This window comes from Marmota flaviventris, chromosome 4 (genome assembly GCF_047511675.1).
Source record: "Marmota flaviventris isolate mMarFla1 chromosome 4, mMarFla1.hap1, whole genome shotgun sequence".
Lineage (NCBI taxonomy): Eukaryota > Metazoa > Chordata > Mammalia > Rodentia > Sciuridae > Marmota > Marmota flaviventris.
Window position 1 is genome coordinate 71048788 of NC_092501.1, and position 19178 is coordinate 71067965.

The window sequence follows — 19178 nt, forward strand, 5'->3', positions numbered from 1 at the left end:
AGGGACCCACTCACCCCTAGTTTGTTCTCTACTCCTTATACTTGGTCAAGGCTCCAAGCTACTGTGTTTCCTGCCAATTTTCTTTTAGAACATGGGTAACTTGGGAATCTAGAGAAAAATAATTTTTTAAAATCCTAATTAAGAAGAGAGATGAAGAGCAATGAAAAAGTCTATGATAAGAATTATGTTAAAAAACGTTAAACTAATAGATTATTTTAAAAATAGTTTTAACAGTATAATTTTATAAATTTAAAACTTAAGTATTTGCATTACAGCAAAAATTAACATATATTGCGTTAACTCACTTTTACAATTTAGTGATGTGAGATAGCTAAGCATCAGCACCATAAAACTGTTAAGATCTGTTCCTGAAAATTCAAGGAAATAATTCTAAAACACTAAAAATTCTGACTGAATACTAACCCAGAGTATCAATAGTTTTGAAAGCTATAATTCAGTGAATGGTTTTCAGAGTTACCAAAGTTTTTGTTAACTATAGAGACAAAGCTATAGTTAACAAAACTCATATTGAGTTTTTTCATTACTCAATTTTAACAAACTTTCCAATAACTTCCCATCTGTCAGCATCTCGCGATCATGTCACAAAAATGGAAAGAACTACAGGTATTTGGTATAATTGCTATCTGTAATTCAGATTCATAAAGATATTTATTCTAGCAAAAAATCAAAAAATATGTTAGAAAACTGCTCTTAAAAAAAAATACAGTTACTAGGGATTTAGCCCCAGGTCATGCACATGTTGGGCAAGTGTTCTACCACTGAGCTACATCCTTAGCTCAGAATGGGATTAAGTCATAATTTCTCTGAGGGTCAGCTCAATTATGACAAGAAATCTGACTATCCTTAAAGTGTAGTTGCTGTCCAGGATTACATATATTTTTTGTATTTCTATAGTAATCATTTATTAAGTATTTTTCTCTATGTGCTTTCTCAGTTCTTTCTTACCATAGCCTTGTGGGGAAGAGGATGAATCCCAGTTTTACAGAAAAGGAAAGGAGCTTCAGGGTTGGTAACCTGCCCAAACCTATTTCCCCTCACCACCTCTCTCCTTTGGTTTTTGTGGTTCATTTCTTTTACCTCTGTGAGTTTCAGATCCTTGTCACAGTGGTAAGAAGGTGAGACTCAGTTCTGAATTTGATGCTAAACCTAGTTCGTTCTTTCTTTCTTTCGCTTTTTAAAGTTTATTCTGTTTTATAACCCTCAAAATACAGCAACCCCAGAGTAGCCCTCAAAGCAGTGCTCACTGCTCCCCTGGAAGGGATGGATGCTTCTGGAGCCTGGGGCAGACTACCTACTTTGTTTTTATTCATTGTTTGGGAATAAGCTCCATCCTGTGAATAATACAAAGTTGGAGAGAAGAAAGTCAGGAGTCCTTAGTAATAGTAAGGATTTATTTATTTAAATATGATGCATAGGAGGCAAGTATTTTCAACCCAGATTCATCGTTTTATTCCTTGGAAAGCACTTGTGATCTCTGACAAAGATTCCAAGAACTCACAGTGAGTACTGAAAAGGCAGTCTCTTCAATAAATGCTACTGGGAAACCTGAATATCCACATGCAGAACAATGGTGTTAACCCTCATCTCAGACTATATAAAAGAATTGACTCAAACAAATAAAACAAATACAAGGCTCAAATGTAAGACCTGAAACTATAACACTGCTAGAAGAAAACAGTGGGTGAAAAGTTTCTTGACACTGGTCTGTACAATAATTTTTTGAATATGACCCCCAAAATACAGTCAACAAAGCAAAATGAGACAAATAGAATTGCATCTAACTAGAAAGCTCTGCACAACAAGAAAATAATCAACAGATAATGCAAAGAAAGGGAAAATATTTGTAAACCATACATTTGATAAGGGGTTAGTATCCAAAATATTTAAGGGATAACTCAATTGCAAGAAAACAAATAACCCAATTAACAGTGGACAGAAGACTTAAATAGACATTCTGAAAAGAAGAAACACAAATGGCAACAGGCTTAATATCACTAGTCATATGATATGCTCAATATCACTAGTCATCAGGAAAATGCAAATTAAAACAATGAAATATCACTTCACTTTGGGTAGAATGGCAATTATTAAAAAACAAAAGATAATGTTGGAAGGCTATAGAAAAAAAGAGAATCCTTGTACAATGTTGGTGTGAGTGTAAACTGGTACAACAGTTACAGAAAAAAGTATGGCAGTTCCTGGAAAAAATAAAATAGAAACTTCATGTGATCCATGTGATCCTGCAATCCTACTACAGGATAGATATCCAAAGGAAATGAAATCAGTATGTCAAAGAGACTTATGCACTCCCACGTTCATTGCAGAATCATTCTCAGTAGCCAAAATATGGAATCAACCTAAGTGTCTATTGATGGATAAATGGATAAGGAAAATTTTAGAATTTTGTGAGTCAGTTGACATCAAACTGGTAGCTTGAAATTAGCCACAATTGAAGTGTTCACAGCATGAAAATAGGAAAATGCTACCAATCAGGGCTCTTGTTTTTCTCCTGAGAGCAGCTATTCAAGATATACCAGCTCATTACTGACTCCTGGATGTCCCTGGATGACCCTCGGATGTCCCAGGAGGTTACTGTACATGGTCTGGGCCTCAGGCTTTTAAAACAGTCCTCAATTAATTAACATGCAGCCAAGGTTGAGTACCACTGCTCTTGCTTTCACCTTCCCAGCCTGAGACCAAAGTAAACCATGCCTGGGCTTACAGAGCTGCATAAAGCTGAAGGGAACAGAAATGAGAGCAGACACAGGAAGCAATGATTTCAACAAACATCCATGAAGGGCTGTGGTGGAAGGCAGGGTGCCAGAGTGATTTGAGAACACGGCTTTGAAGTCAGGTATGTTCAAAATTGGAGCAATGATCTTGGCTAGAAAACATACTTTCTAAGCATAATTTTCATCATCTGTATAATAAAGGTAACTAATATTGTGAAGACAAAAGAAAATGATGCAGGTAAAGGACCCAGTTTATCACTTTCAAATAATTCAACAATATATAGTCCTTTAAAATTCTTTTTTTTCTATTTTTCTTATAGGTATAATTTCCTCAGTATATCTACTCTTTGAGTACAACAGCTATATGTTTTGTTTTATTATTAGAATCTCCCATATCATTTATTTTTATTTATTTATTTATTTTTTCCCATATCATTTAGAAGAGAGCATTCTGTGATGTGGATGCTTAATAGACATTTGTGGGTTGAGTGTTCCTATTTACATCCCATGAAGGTGAGTGCCTAATGTCATTAGCTGGTAAATTTATCAGTGGATCATAAGTTTGACTGCACAATTAAGAAAGAAAAAAATTCATGTGATCTGTGCTCATAATTTTTTCTTAAATACCTCTCTTTTCTTTAAAAGTAGACTCCCCATACGGTTGCTAATTACTGAATTCTTTTGTTGCTGATGAATCTACAGTAGAGTAACAGGGAGAGGGCTCTGAATTGGGTAACAATTTTGTTCTTAGGTCTTCCTAGAAGTAAAACCGTTTGCTTTGGCTGGCTTATACCCTATTGGGCCTCATCTTGTTGGTTTGCTGGTAAGGCAGCCCAACTGAAATCCAGTGGAGTGAAGCCAAACTGAGGTCATCTCAAAGGGCTGTAGTTCAGGGGGTCGCCTTCTGTTGTGATTAATATAAGAAGTGGAAGGGGAGAAGATAGCCTCTCAACTGTTGGATTCTGGGCAGGGAATCCATAAAGGAAAGGCAGAGTCTTGGCTGGAAGCCTTCACCAGGTGCTTGAGAATTTTGAAGCTCAGCTACTCAGTCTTGCTTGCCTCTAGTAAGCTGAACTTACATATATAGAAGCTGCTTTTGGGGTCAATGTGCTGTTTTCTTTGAAGAGACGTGGAAGTTTTCTGGAGGCTCAGACTTTCCAGGAGCATTGGTTGTCTGGACCCTGAAAACTGTCTTTCACCCACTTAGGACCCTAAGCTCCCAAACTCATTCTGCATATCTGACTTTACCGATAATGAATGGCTGCCTGAATGTGAAATTGATTAACAGGGGCAGGAAAAGTGACACTGTGTTCATCAGGATGTTGGCTGAGTTGAAGAAGGCAGAAATGAGCATAGTGGTGTTGGAAAAAATCAGTCCTGATAGAAAGGAGAGGTTTTGTTGGAAAATAAAAAATATGATTGTAAAGAACAGGTGACATGAATGAAGGGCCTTGAATACCAGGGCCAGAATTTACTCCTTCTCTTATATGCAGCAAATAGTTGGGGAACATTCACGAACTGGCAGGTTACTGACACCATTCAGTCAGCTTCTTCATAGAGACTAAATTTTCACTTTTTGCAAGAATTTGTTTAAAGAATGATAGGATAGCACTAGTCTAGTGGTAATATTCAGGATGGAGTAGGCAGAGTGTGTTTGTGTCAAAGAGAGAGAGGAGAATTGGGAGACTTTGAAAAAATAATCTAAGGTGGGGAATGTATATATTTAGACTACATTGGTGGCCTGATAACAGGATGAATACAAGGGACTTTTGAATAATAGGAAGGTTAGTATTGAAAAGAGAAAAACTGAAGAGGACAGCAAAATCATAAGCCCAGGTCACCAAGACACTTGGATCCCACAGCTATGGACCTTTGATTCAATGACTTGATGTTTAAGTAATGAAGAATGAAGTGGTGAAGAAAAACCTCAACACTAAAGATATCTACCTTGCCATCAGATTCAGCAGTTTTTGGAGTTAATTTTTTGTTTACTTTAAGTTGTCTTTGTGAAAATATTATTAAAACATCTTTTCTTAACTCAGAAGCTTTCTTCCAATTTTGAAAATTTCTATAAGGCTAATCCTACAATCAATTGGTGTGTTCTGTTTTTGAGAATATGTACCAGGGCAGTATAAATCTATATGCTTTTGTTATTATGTTTTTTGTCCTCTCCCATAATTTTCATAAGAAAAGTTGATTCTTACGTGTCCATTCTGTCACTCTTGAAATTCTCTTTAATACTTTACAGTGTAATTTTTTATTGAACATTTTATTTTAAAATTTAATTTAGTTTGATACTTTTTAAATTGTTTGTGTATATTGTATAAAACGAGGGGCTTTGTGATATTTTCATGCATGCTTATAACATACTTTAATTGTACCCATATTATTACCCACTCCAATCCCCCTCCATTTTCAAATAAGCTGAGGTTCATTTTTTTTTATTGGTGCATTATAACTATACATAATAGTGGGAAGAGCTCAAGATCTTAAAACACTTTTCCCTAAGTTGATCTGACTAAAATAGGGTCTTGGTGGAGTCTTAAATTCAGGAACTTGTTGTTTTTCCCAGAAGGGGACCTGCCCTGTGACTGGAATACCCAACAAAGGTGCCCTTTTAAGAAGGGCTTCTTTTCTCTCATTTAGACCGAAATTATTAGACATCAGGGAGTCATAATAAAAGTACATCACTTAATTGTCATTGAGATTACTTGCAGTTTTATTACGTCTACTTTATAATGGATAATATATTCTATTTTTAATAAGCCTGAAACATAATTTATATGCAAAATAACTGATTGTTATATTTAATTTTTAGAAGATTCTTCACTTTAAAGATTCATTAATAGGATTGCTATAGCTTAAAGTTTTAGACTTCTCCAGTGCATGCAAATTAGACCTAAGGCACAGAATGAATGTTTTCAAACTCCATCTGTGCAAACTTCAGGGAACTGAATCAAGTATGCAATAAATAAGAAAGATGAAAAGTTGAATATACAACATAAGGATGTAAAAGAAAACAAGAAAGAGCAATCACTGCTTTCTTTGCTCAGAGAGCAGGGCAGCAGTCTAAGGCCCGCCGGATGGAGAGGAGAAGCCTGGTGTTTGAGGAGGGGTTTGCTAACCTGGTAACAGTTTCCTCCTGGCCATGGCAGCTGCCCGATGACTTTCATATTCCACAAAGGCAAAGCCCCGGTTTTTGGTTTTATCTGCAGCACTTGGGTAGACGATGACATCAATGACTCCCTCGGTGACCTTTTTCATCTCCGATAAGATTTCTTCTCTTTTTTTGGTTTTCGGGATTCCCCCAACAAACAATCTGCAGTTGTCCACACTGGCACAGACCCCTAAGAGACGCCCATTTCTGCAAAAGAACAGGCATTTTGATTGACAAAGATCATTGTTTTAACATGATGGTTAAGGTTTACTGTGGAGGTTGTAAATGTATGGCCCTGGGCCAGAGAGGTATTTGGTCTTCATAGTGTTAAAACCATTTATGGAGTTTTTGGCTTCTTTTGGGAGATCAGGAGATGTGTCAGTAATTTTTAAAGGGGAAAAATGATGTAAAACTGAGTAGCATCTGTTCTTTTTTAGCCCAGAAGTGGATCGATGAGTTGTGTCCATGACATTCTCTGATTGGCCCCTAACGCTGAGGCTGCTACACCTGCCCCACATTCCTCATGTCCCCTGCTTGTCCTGCAGGTGTTTGGGGTACAACTCTTCATGTTCCATTTCTTTTCCAGTCACAGAGAGAAACTATTCCAACACAATAGCTATTAAAAATGGTCCCTTATGCTGTAACATCTTTTACATATTAGCTTATTTGGCTCATACAAAGGAGCCTATGAAATGGGCAGAGTAGGTGTTATTTCCATTTTACAGATGAAGAACTTGAGACTCCAAGAAATTAAGTGATTTGATGAAGCTATTATAGATTTGAAAGAATGAAACTGGCCTCTAGGCCCTCAGATACTGTTTCTTTTGCTGTGAAAAATTGTTTGTTAGCAAAGTGAAGATTACCTTTATGGTCAGAGGAGAGATGGGTTCAACTATTCCAGAGCACATTTGGGAAAATCGTTCGAAAGTCTTAAGTGTGTATATTATTAGACCAAATAATGCCCCTTCTGGGAGTGTGCCCTTAGTAAATAGAGAGGAACGCTAAGCTTTTATGCATAGGTATTCATTGTCATTTAGAGTAACCGCCATATTGGAAGTAAGCAATACTTTATAGTAAGAAACTGATTTAATGCATTTTGATTGAGATATCATTGACTTTGTGACTAGATGTTTTCTCTTTGTACATTATGGTATGTTTCTCATTCCTGGTTCTTGTCCACATAATGCCAGTAGTCATCCATCAGGTCATACAAAAATGCCTTCCCCCTTTGTAAATGTCATTAGTGTGACAGTACTGCTCCTGGCTGGGAATCACTGGTAAAAAAGAGATGGACATTTTTACCAAAAATGCTCTGCAATCATCGAAAGTAGTAACATAGAAGAACACTTATTGATTTAAAATAGTCAGTTTACTATATTATTCTCAGTTAAAAAAAAAGTCTGTAAGATAAGTACATGAGAAGGCAATTTTGATTAAAAATGTAAAAAAATATAGAAAATATAGAAAGGCAATATTGTGTCAACATAGGGGTTATATTTAAGCACTTCTGTTATGGAAGAATTATTTTAACTTTGTACTTTCTAATGTTTCCATGTGTTGTGTATTGGGCCATATAATTTTTAAGTTATTAAAAATGGATATAGGGGGCTGGGGATGTGGCTCAAGTGGTAATGCACTCGCCTGGCATGCGCGGGGCACTGGGTTCGATACTCAGCACCACATAAAAATTTAAAAAATAGAGATGTTGTGTCCACCGAAAACTAAAATAAATAAATAAATTTTTTTGGGCTGGGGATGTGGCTCAAGCGGTAGCGCGCTCGCCTGGCATGTGTGCGGCCCAGGTTTGATCCTCAGCACCACATACAAACAAAGATGTTGTGTCTGCCGATAACCAAAAAATAAATATTAAAATTCTCTCTCTCTTTAAAAAAAATTAAAAAAAAATGGATATAGTATCCTTAACAGAAACTATTTATTAGCCATGAATAAAAGCTCTCAACCAGGTAAGTGGGAGATTGGTCTAATTTTCTGTGAACTAGTGGCTCTAAGGTGTATGGCAGGGATTCTGACCAGGTTTGGGCCACAGTCTTAGTTGCTTCCTGTGCTTTGCTGAAAAACCAAGGACCACATATTAGATCCATGACAAATTCATCTCAGAAAGTTGAGCTTTGTCCAAGGAATATGGTGTCTTGGTGGAGGGAAGGTTGATAAAGTAATCTTCCAATTGTTAATTTTTTTAAAAATGAACTTTAAAAAAAGATAAAACCCCTTTCTCTTCTAAGACATTTAATTAGAAATAAAAATGTTTTTAATACTTAGAGGGCTAATCTGGCTATCAGTTACCAGCAGGGGGAGCCTAGAGTTTCTGTTTCCTAATTTTAAATGTATGTGGTTTATTAGGAACCTTCCCAGAATTGCTTGGAGACAGAGTCGTCTTTCAAAAGCTGAGGGCACGACTTTAATGTCTCCAAAAGCCTGGCATCTAGACGCTGTTCAGTGAATATTTGATGAGGAGGAAGATGGTATGACAATGTGGATAAGAGCTATACAAGGTCCTCTCTCTGGCAGGACAGATCCAAGGCAGAGTGGGAGTCGTGAGGGTGGCTCTGGGAACTCTTCAGCTATTTCATATTCTATTGATCTCACTCCCAAATTTGTAAAGTATTTCTGTGCCTTTGCCGTGCTTCTGGCATCCAACTGAAACTTTGACTGCAACATTAGGTACTAATTGTCTTTCCAAATTCTTTGTCACATTTCTCCTTTTTCTCCCTCTTCCTCTCTCATCACCATCATAATTATCAGCAGACTTTTATAGAGCAGCCAAAGTGTGTCAGGTGCTGAGATTTATGTGTATTATCTCATCTATTTTTCATAATACTCCATGAGGCAGGTATATTTTTATCTCCGTTTCACAGGCAAGACACTGAAATTCAGAGGATACTGCTAATTAACAGTGACCATGGTCGAGTGATCATATTAATTTTTTATATCCTATTTTCAAAAGTATTAACATGCCCCAGTGAGTAACAGTGTTTTAAGTAGATACAACAAATTCTATTGATTCCCTACCTGGCCAAATCCACTTGTATCTCAACTCAAAAGCCCTTTTGGGACTAAGTCTTACTATTAGTAAGTCCAAGTTTCATGAAAAACCAAGGAGTTGGGAATCTTTAATCTCTGACATCACATAACTCTAGTATTAAGTTATATACTATATAAAAATATACTATAATACCATATTGCTATATATAGTATACATATGCTTATAATACTATATATACTATATAATACTATAAGCAATGTATATGTATATTATACATACGTAGACTATAATACTATATGGCAACACATATGTATACTATATGTACTTACTCTAGCTAAAGTTCCTTTAGACAAGCCCTTTGATTTCTTTGAACATCACTCCTATCATTAACACCTGATCTTGCAACACAGAGAATAGCATACACTAAAGTGCTTTGGAAAGGGCTACACAAAAATATAATACTACATAGCAATGGCTATGTAGTATTATAATACTATAAATAAACTATACATAAATTCTAATACTACATAGCATAGCACTTGCTGTCCTTTTCTGCAATAATCTTCTCCTGGGTATAATTGTCAAAATTTGCAATTGCTATGTAGTATTATACTGTATGTGTACATATGCATCACTATATAGTATTAGGGTATATCTTAATATAGTTTTGTGTAGCCCTTTCCAAAGCACTTTAGTGAATGCTATTCTCTGTGTTCCAAGATCAGATGTTAATGATAGAAGTGATATTCAAAGAAATCAAAGGACTTGTCCAAAGGAACCTTAGCTAGACCTAAGGTCTCCTGATTCTTATTTCAAACAATCCCTTACACATTGCACTAAGCTCTTCTGGGTTCAGGAAGGCATGTGTGGGAAGGAAGCCCCCTTTCTGTTTTCTCCAACAGAGAAAACAACTCTGCTCCAAAGTCCAACCTTGGTATTGAAATAGCTAGGACAATAGTAGTTGTCAAATCCCTCTGCTTTTCCTGTGGATAAAGAGTTCAAGAAAAATGACTGAGTAGTTGATTGACTAGAGAATTATAAAGATAATGTATGACTTATTTTGGTTTGTTGAAAGTGGGAGAAAAATACAAGTGGGAAATCTTTTCTTTCTGCCTTCATCAGAGTTAATAGTCTATCAATCTTAATGTGCATCTGAATTTCAAAAAGGAAATAGATATGAAAAATTGCACCTAACAGTTGATGACCTGTGCTAATTTTTTTATCATTTGTTGACTTACTACTGAATCCCAAATACTGGATTAAACATTGCAAAACATGTATAATATACTCACAATAAAACCTATGAATCACATATTATCCCCATTTTATAGGTGAGGAAGTTGAGGCACAGAGAGATAAAGTTACTTGTTGGCACTCTCCAGTGAAGCCTGGATGACCCCAAAGCTGTTGCTGTTTCACTGCTATACTAATCTGCCTCCCAGGTGGCTCAGGGCCTTTTTAAAGAAGGAATTTATGACAGTTTTTCCTTCAAGTAAAGTTTTTAGAACTCATTCAATTATATAAAGTTAGCTGCTTCCATTTTATAAAAACAGGTGATTGGTTGCACAGGATCAATTATATCCTGGAACTCTCCTGTAGTTCCTATCTATATTTGGCTGATTCCCAATTTATACTCCAACTATTACCTCTCTCCTGACTCCACTGAGTTCTGAATGCTCTCTCCCTTTAAATCAAATATCTAGCAGGCCTGTCTCCTAAGCCTCCACAGTGTATTCCAGATGTGAGCCTCTTTGGTCACTTCCACCAATGACCCCTTGTCCACTCATGGTCATCTCTTGTCTAGATCTAGGCTACGTAGGAGCCTTCTGCATCGCTTCTCTCTTTTAGTCCTCACTTTGCTGTAATCTGTTCTTCAACCAACAGCGCGAGTAATATTTTAAAACCATACATCTCATTAAAATCCTCCTACGACTTCCCCTTCCTATTTAGATATTATTCAAATCTTCATCACAGAGAGCAAGGTTCTCCAACTGTGTTGCTTACAACATCCTTTCTCTCTTTTCTGGAGGCATGGACTTTCTTCCTGTCCTTCAAACATATCAAGTTTCTCATTTTGGGAAGGTTGCACTTGCTGTTCTTTTCTACAATAATCTTCTTCTGGGCCTGTCAGGGCTGCATCTTTTCATTAAAATCTCAGATCAAAATTTGCTTTCCTAGAGAATATTTTCTTAAATGCACCAAATTAAATTAACCAACTCCTTGCACAACCATATCACATCCCTGGTTGATTTTTTTCATACCATTTTACATAATCTTATATATTTATTTACTATAAAGACAAGGAATTGTACCTTTATGTATTTCCAGTATTTGGAACAGTACCCAGTACATACTTATGAAATTGATAAATTAGTAAATTTCATTTCTTTGAACATACAACAGAACTTGGTTGGGCATATCATGAAGCATTAATATTAAATAAATATTTAACCAGATTTATTTTCACCAAATAACAGATCTAACATTTAATTTCTGGCTTGACTATATTGTCCATATGCCCTATTGGACAAAGTTGATAGAAAAATAGATACAAGTGCATTGTCTGATGCAATTTTAATTTAGAAGATGTCAGTCTTACCTAATTTCATAATTATTAAGTTGCTTGATTGCATTCTTGGCTTCCAATTTATTTGAGAATGTTACAAATGCATATCCTCTATTGTTGCCATTAAAATCCATCATCATTCTCATTTCATAAATTTTACCAATCTATAAGTAATAGAAACAGAAAATTCACATTTATATACTTGTACTTCTAAATAAACATGTGCACATGTGTGCACGCGCGCATACACACCCACTTAATGTTTTCTGAATTCCGCCTCCTGCCAGTGTTTGGTATTTGCATCTCATGTGGAATGGTTTACATATTTTTATGCTTTGTTGAGATTAATTATGTGACTCATGGGAAAAGTCAAGTTAAATAAAGAAAATATATACAAGTGGCATTTCAGCCTGAGTTAACCAAATATGTTTTGACAGAGAAAATGACCTTTCATCACACTATTATCTGGAGATTTATGCAATGTTTTAGGAATCTGAAACCTCATTTGTCATCAGAAGTACAATTTCTTAAAAGATTTGTCCATGGCTTCTAATTTAGCTTCTGAGGTCTCCATAGTTTGACCTTTACTTGGTCATACTCTATCACTGATATTTAAAACAAAGACCAGGAACACTCATTTGGGATCTTGCTAAACTATGTGGCTGCAGTATTTCCCCCTGCCATGACATCAGTATAAACACAGGTGAGTTTCAGAGGATGGTCTGGGCAGTGCTGTCATTTTCTCAGTGTGTGGGCTGAAAGCAAATGCTAATCTCAATACAGCTGACATCGGGCTAGTACCTCCATAACAGAAGAGCATTCACTCTGCCCCTGGCTACAGCTCTTCTGCTTGCCCATGTTCTACTCCTTCCTGCACCCCAAGTGTTCTCTAGCCACCCAGACTCAGAAGTTCATTCTCTTGGGGCTGTAACAAGGGTGATCCAAATAGGTGTGGGCATGTGTGCAGAGAAGTGTTATGAAGAGCACTTCACATTAGTGGTTGGTGGCTCCTCTGCTCAGTCTCACGCTGCCCCACTAAAGTACTCAGTGATGAACATTTTTTTTTCCTTCTGTTCTTACTAGGTAAAAACATGAACATGTTTCATCTGTGTTTCAGATTTTTGAGATGCTCATTTTCAGTTTAAGAATATAAAATTCTTACAGGGTTAGGTGCTTATAATTTGTCTATATGCCAACTGAGATTGTATACATAAAATTAGGTGTGATTTTGAATCTGAGGTTGAATTACACACACATGTATGTGTGTATACACGCACACAATTGATTTTGGCATTCATAAGAAAAATTAAATTCTCATATTTACTAAATTTTCCTGAAATGTAGTTGCTGCTAAAAGCTTCTTGATAAGTTATTAAAATAAATTTTAATTTTTTATTTTCCCTTTAATCTTGAGTTTACAAAATTATAATTTGGAATCAAAACTGAGAAAAATTTATGCCTTAATAGTTACATAATGACATGGAGAAACCCTGTTTTAATCTTACTGATATTCATTTCATTAATAAGAAATTCAGACTTTTAGAAAGAAGAAACTTTTATTCTGAGTTAGTATGTACAGGTGTATGTTTGAGCTATGAAAAACATATACAATGTTGTTATGTGAAAATGCTACACTGATAACATTATATTAAAATGTCAAGTTGGAGCAATAACTTATTTTTAGATAGACTATTGTAGTAATTTTCTGGTTTGATAGACACATTGATGTCAGATGGTCATATCAGTGGACGGATTGGCGACAAGATATAAATCTGAGCGCCATCAGTTTCTATAAGTAACAGGACAGAGAGCTGAGTCAAGGAGGGATAGTCACTAATGACTAGAAAGGCTTTAACTTTGTCAAAGAATGGCAATTAGAGGAGAAACAAAGCAGGGTGTGAGTGCACACTTGTAATCCCAGCAGCTCAGGAGGCTGAGACAGGAGGATCATGAGTTCAAAGCCAGCCTCAGCAAAAGTGAGGTGCTGTATCTAAATAAAATGCAAAATAGGGCTGGGGATGTGGCTCAGTGGTGGAGTACCCCTGAATTCAATCCCGGTACAAAAAAAATAAAAGAAGAGAAGCCTTCACTGACCAGGAAAGACATGAGAAAAAGCAATGCAAAGTAAGTAGTATTTTCCTTTTGAAAGATAAGAAGAGTTAAATATTAAATTCGGACTCACTTTTTCACATAATGGGATAAGTTCATCCTCAAAAAGGTCTCGGGGAAGTTTTCCAATAAAGATTTCACAGCCTCTTTCTGGAGGTGCAGCATCCCAACCAGGTGGAGGGCCACCATATTTTCTTTGTCCATTTTCCTGCAAATTCAGGGGGATGTATATGAAGGAGAGAAGAAAACAATAAAATCTTTAGTTTCATTTCCTTAATTTCATTTAAAAAAATCATTCACAATAAGGAACATATTTATCATTCTCAGGTAATAATATTTGACTGGTTGGAGGGCAAAAGGTAAAGTTTCCCTCTTTTTTAAAAAAATATTTAATTTTTTTGGTTGCAGTTGGACACAATACTTCTATATCATTTATTTATTTTTATGTGGTGCTAAGAATCGAACCCAGGGTCCCGTGCGTGCGAGGCGAGCACTCTACTGCTGAGCCACAACCCCAGCCCCTGAAGTCTCTTTTATGTGAATTATAATACCATGGTTTGTGTTCAGAGATTTGCTTGAGATAAGCATTGTTAAAAATTGTAAAGTGCTGGAAAAATACATTTAAAAATTATTATGACAAGAATATCTAGCATTGATATCTTAACAAATTAAGGAATTATTATTTTTTCCTATTGTTATGTACTCACCAAAAATCTGATTACCAAATGAGCTGACTATATTCAGGACTCTGATTTAACATTGATGGCTATGTAGGGTGGTAGCAAATGTCCTGGAATTACTTCTTGGCTCCACTGCTCACTGGGTGTGGAACCTTCACAAATGACTTAACTCCTCTAGACCTCAGTTTTCTTATATGTAAGATGGAGGTAATATCAGCTTTGGGTTGGAGGAGACAATTCATCAATATGCATGATATGACTGTGATATGTGCTTAACAGTTATTAATTCTTTTTTGCTTTCTTGGATTTGGGTCGCTTCCTAACTTAAGATTTACATTTGGAGAGGTTCATTGACTAATTTGGAGGGTAGCTAGTGAGGGATTTGAATCTATTTTCAAAGCTGATAAGATCCTAAGAAGTTTTTACTAATGTTGGCTCTTTATGTGGCGAATAATGATATTCTCAGCTCAAACTGAATTAACTACTACTACTTCTTTTAAAATTTATTTTGGGGAGGAGTAATGATGGTGTTTTTCTGCAGTGCTATCTTTGTTTTAATAGAGGTTAAAGACCAAAGGAAAGTATGGGCCTAATCCACTGCTATTGATCTTTAATAGTTCATTTGCTGGGGAAAGATAAACAAATTACTTTGCACTTTGGCACAGTTAGAGCTCAGGTCATTACATTTTATTGTGATTTTTGGAAAAAGGAAAATATAAGGGACCAAATGTCAGCATTCTACTAACTTCACAATTAATATTTTAGGATGTTTTATGCTATACGATGATACATGTTGGAGAAAAAAATAGTAATGTATAAAATAAAAAGAAAAATGCCTCAATATATCATTTTATTCCCCATGAGAAGTAGTTACTATTAAAAACTTCAGTCTGCTTTTCCAAATATTTTTCTATCTATACTTTTAAATTATGTTAGTTTTTTAAAGACATTGTTTTTTGTGATAGCTGTTGTGTCCCCAAGTCACTCTGAGATTGCAACATATTGCCTTTCTAAAAAAACAAAAATTTCTGAAATTCTAAATATATCAAACCTTAAGAAATTTGGAAAAGGGATTTTCAGAGGGTTGCTGTAAGGATTAAACATAGCAATCTACTGTAAGTACCTATTAGATAAACTATTAATTGTGACAAGACCCCTGAAATATGATCTTATTCACTGAATAAATATCTATTGAGGGCTGGGGATGTGGCTCAAGCGGTAGCGCACTCGCCTGGCAAGCGTGCGGCCCGGGTTCGATCCTCAGCACCACATACAAACAAAGATGTTGTGACCGCCGAAAACTAAAAAAATAAATATTAAAAAAAACTCTCTCTCTTTAAAAAATATCTATTGAATTAAAAAATTAGTGTAAAACAGTTTTTAGTATCTCTGTTAAACATTTACACCAACTTGACTCTTTCTTAATTATTAATAAGTACCGGGAATTGAACTCAGGGACATTTAAACACTGAGCCACATCCCAACGCTTTTTAAATTTTTTTTTTTTTTTAATTTTGAGACAGGGTCTCTAAATTGCTTAGGGCTTCACTAAGTTGCTCAGGCTGACTTTGAACTGGCAATCCTCCTGCCTCAACCACACCTGGCTTTCTTAATTACTTTGTAAAGTTTGCACAAAGGCTGTTTGGATCACAGAATTTACATGATGTCTGTGGTCGAGACCCTTTTTAGATTCTTGATAATATAACCATCTTGCTTTAAATAATATGAAAGGTTGATAGATGAATGTTCCATCTTGCCTTGATATTTCTTGTTTCAGGCAATTGGATACTTTTCATTTTACTGAATTCTTAAAAATTTGACTATAGAATTCTTGTAATTTTTTCCTGACCCTATATTCTTACAGGAGTACCCAGTACTCCTTGTAAGAAAGTGAAACTGTGGTGTCACTGACAAATCTAAGAATTTAAGTATTTCGTGCTTTTAGGAAAAAAAACTTAAGCATTTAGTGCTCTCAATAAAAATATGACATTGGTAGAGATATTGAAGGTTTTAGTCATTGATTTTCTTATTCTCTAACAAATACCTATGTAGCACATATTGTATGCTAGATGGTGATCTAATTCTCAGAACAATGTCATGGGTTAGTGATGTTTTTTCACCCTAATTTACAGAAAGCATGAATTCCATAGAGCAACTTGCTGAGCTAACATGGTTATGGGGTAGAAAAGCCAGGATTTGGACCTAGGAAGTAGGCCTGGGTTTATTAACTTAATGTTGCTGCCTTGATATAGGGAAGCCTGAGCCTTACCACACATGCATACATTAAAATAATCCTTATTTATGAAAAAGTTTATCATGTTATTAAATAGCAAACTCTCTGCTGCATTTAAAATCCTTTCCAATTTTCAATCATCTTAAAACACCAAATTTTGGGGAGAACATCTTCCAGAGAGGCCTATTTATTGCCAATCACAGTTCTGCCTGAGCAATGTCTTTCCACTTGACTAATGATAATGCCTTTTGTGTTCATTTCTGTATATCTTAGATGTCTATAACATTCAATAGATCATTGTAATAAATTTAGTATAAATTTGGCAGTATTTCTACCTGTTAGGTTGAAGAAATCAAGCCCTCGTCCCATGAGAGTAGAGTGGCTCTTTCAGAATTTCTGATTTGACACACTTTATCTGATAGTTTGAAAACAGGCAACCAACAGATAGACATTTCTAATTTTGCCTTCAACTTTCTTGTTATAATTGCTAAAATTGTCACCAAGCTATTCTCTCTCTCTGTATGTGTGTGTGTGTGTGTGTGTGTGTGTGTGTGTATATATATATATATATATATATATATAATTTTGTATGTATGTGTGTGTATATATATATATATTTTGCGGGGGGAGGAGGCTTGGGATTTAACCCAGGGCTTAGTGCATGCAAGGCAAGCACTATACCAATTGAACTATATCCCCAGCCCTATTTTGTACATATTATGGATGTAAGAGGATTCATTTGTTTATGAGCTAAGATGGTTAAGAAAGTTTATTAATTGTGTTTCTGTGGTTTCTACACACACTTGAAAAAAATTCTCCAAGAATAGTCTTTGGTATTGCAAACAGTCTGACTGTTCCAGAGATGTTCTAAGTTCATGAAGTGGAGGAGATGTGCTTGCTGAGCCAACCAGTGGGTTGGAATGCGCCAGTAGTTAGAAGTCCAGAACTATTTAAGACAGACCTTGGGATTTAGTCATGGGGTTAGAATAGCTGTCCGTTACTCAGAAAGGACAGTTCAGGTTCTGGTTTGCTGGTATTGCAGGCCCTATTTTTATAGTTGAAGAGTTTAAAATAGATAAAGCCCAATTATAACTGCTCTTTTCCCTCCCGGCTGATATCATTCTTATGGGATGTGATCTCCTAAGCAGCCTGAATGTATTAATAGTTCAAAGGAAAATACAGATTTTTTTAAAAATGAAAAGATGTTTATTAAACTCTGGGAACTTTTACTTTTCCAATCAAAGACTTAGAAATTTGTTTCTCTCATTAATCACATATACATAATTCAACTGTGTAAATTAAAAATTGAGGACCCAATTCTAACTGTAAATCCAGTGGCTTTATTTTAAATATTGAGTGTTGAGCCTACCCGGTAACTCAGTTTGCATGTCAAGAGTATTTGGAAATCCTTCCTGTCACAGATATTTCAAATCCTTCTTAACAGAGTCATGGAGTCTTAAAGATATTATGGCTACCATCTTCTTGACCTTCAATAAAAGCAGACAGTCTTTTTCAATAGATCATTCTGGGCAATAAGCCTTAGCATGAAAATTGAAAATACTGAGTTTATTTGGCCACCAATCATCTGAATTTTTTATATATATATTTGGGGAATCTGTGCAAAACCTCTTTCTCCTGCAGAATTTTGAATTGACAGATACTTGCTTTTCCAACTTCTCTTGAAAAAACTGGGATGACCATGGATTTACAGTAAAATAAAATTAAATTCTGGTTCTGAAATCACAGTGGTGGAAACTTTAGTGTTGAGCATTCTGCAATGGTGTATACATTTTCTTATAAAAATCTGTGATGTGTTTGGAGGTTTCATTCCTAAAAGCTCACTCATGAATTTTGTTCTCTAAGTTCAAAATTGCTATAATCCAATATCCTTTTAATAAACTGTTTCTCCTTACTTAGCCAAGACTATATTTTGTTATTTGCACTTAAAATTTACAGCAGCAAAACAACAGCTAAACCTGGTTAATCAGGCACTGTGCTAAGTGTTCTATATGTATTAACTTAAATAATTTTCTCAACAAACCCACGAAGATAAGGAATTGAAGGCATAGAATTCATCCAAATTCATACAAGCAGTAAGCAGCAGAGACAAAATCTGAATTCTAGGTCCATGTTTGTCATCAAGATATTCCTGCTTTTTGGGTTCTCGATTAAGCCCATATACTCATTTTATAGATGAGAAAACTCAGAGACATTACATGAATTGTCCAAAGACAAAGTGGTTTAATTTATTGGAGAAAACACTAGAATAAGGGTTCCATGATTCTTGGATGAACTTCATGGCGTATTTACTATTCAACAGTTGTGAAGACTTTTCTTCTCAAGCTTTCCAGCCTCATGATTCTACATGCTGTGTGTTATTGCCTGCTTCACCAGATATGGAGACCAGATAGTAGCTTCCTCATACATGATTTCATTCATAAACTGGAAAGCTATTAATTGATGAACCCTCATTCAATCTGTTTTCTTTCTGACTAGTAATTTTGATTCTTTTAATGGATCTTTGCAGATTTGATATTATAAATCTGTAATCATCTTAGTGGTTCTCTTTGGTTCTTTATATTTTTCTTTCTCTTTTTTTGTCCTAACTAAACTGCTTTCAGATGTTCTTCTATCCATTTTCCAATTGACTGGGTTTGTATTTGCTGCTGTTCCTGG

At 35.5% G+C, this 19178-nt stretch overlaps 1 protein-coding gene across 2 annotated transcripts in view; it reads right to left on the reverse strand.

Moving 5' to 3' along the window:
* The window catches only part of A1cf (APOBEC1 complementation factor), a 46671-nt gene that overhangs the window by 17408 nt on the left and 10085 nt on the right, over positions 1 to 19178 (reverse strand). For both annotated transcript variants that reach the window (XM_071610759.1, XM_027949242.2), the window contains exons 2-4: positions 13663 to 13797; positions 11514 to 11644; positions 5879 to 6117 (exon numbers count right to left, since the gene is read on the reverse strand). In XM_071610759.1, coding sequence (XP_071466860.1) covers positions 5879 to 6117; positions 11514 to 11644; positions 13663 to 13797 — 505 coding nt within the window. The remainder of the gene's footprint in view (positions 1 to 5878; positions 6118 to 11513; positions 11645 to 13662; positions 13798 to 19178) is intronic.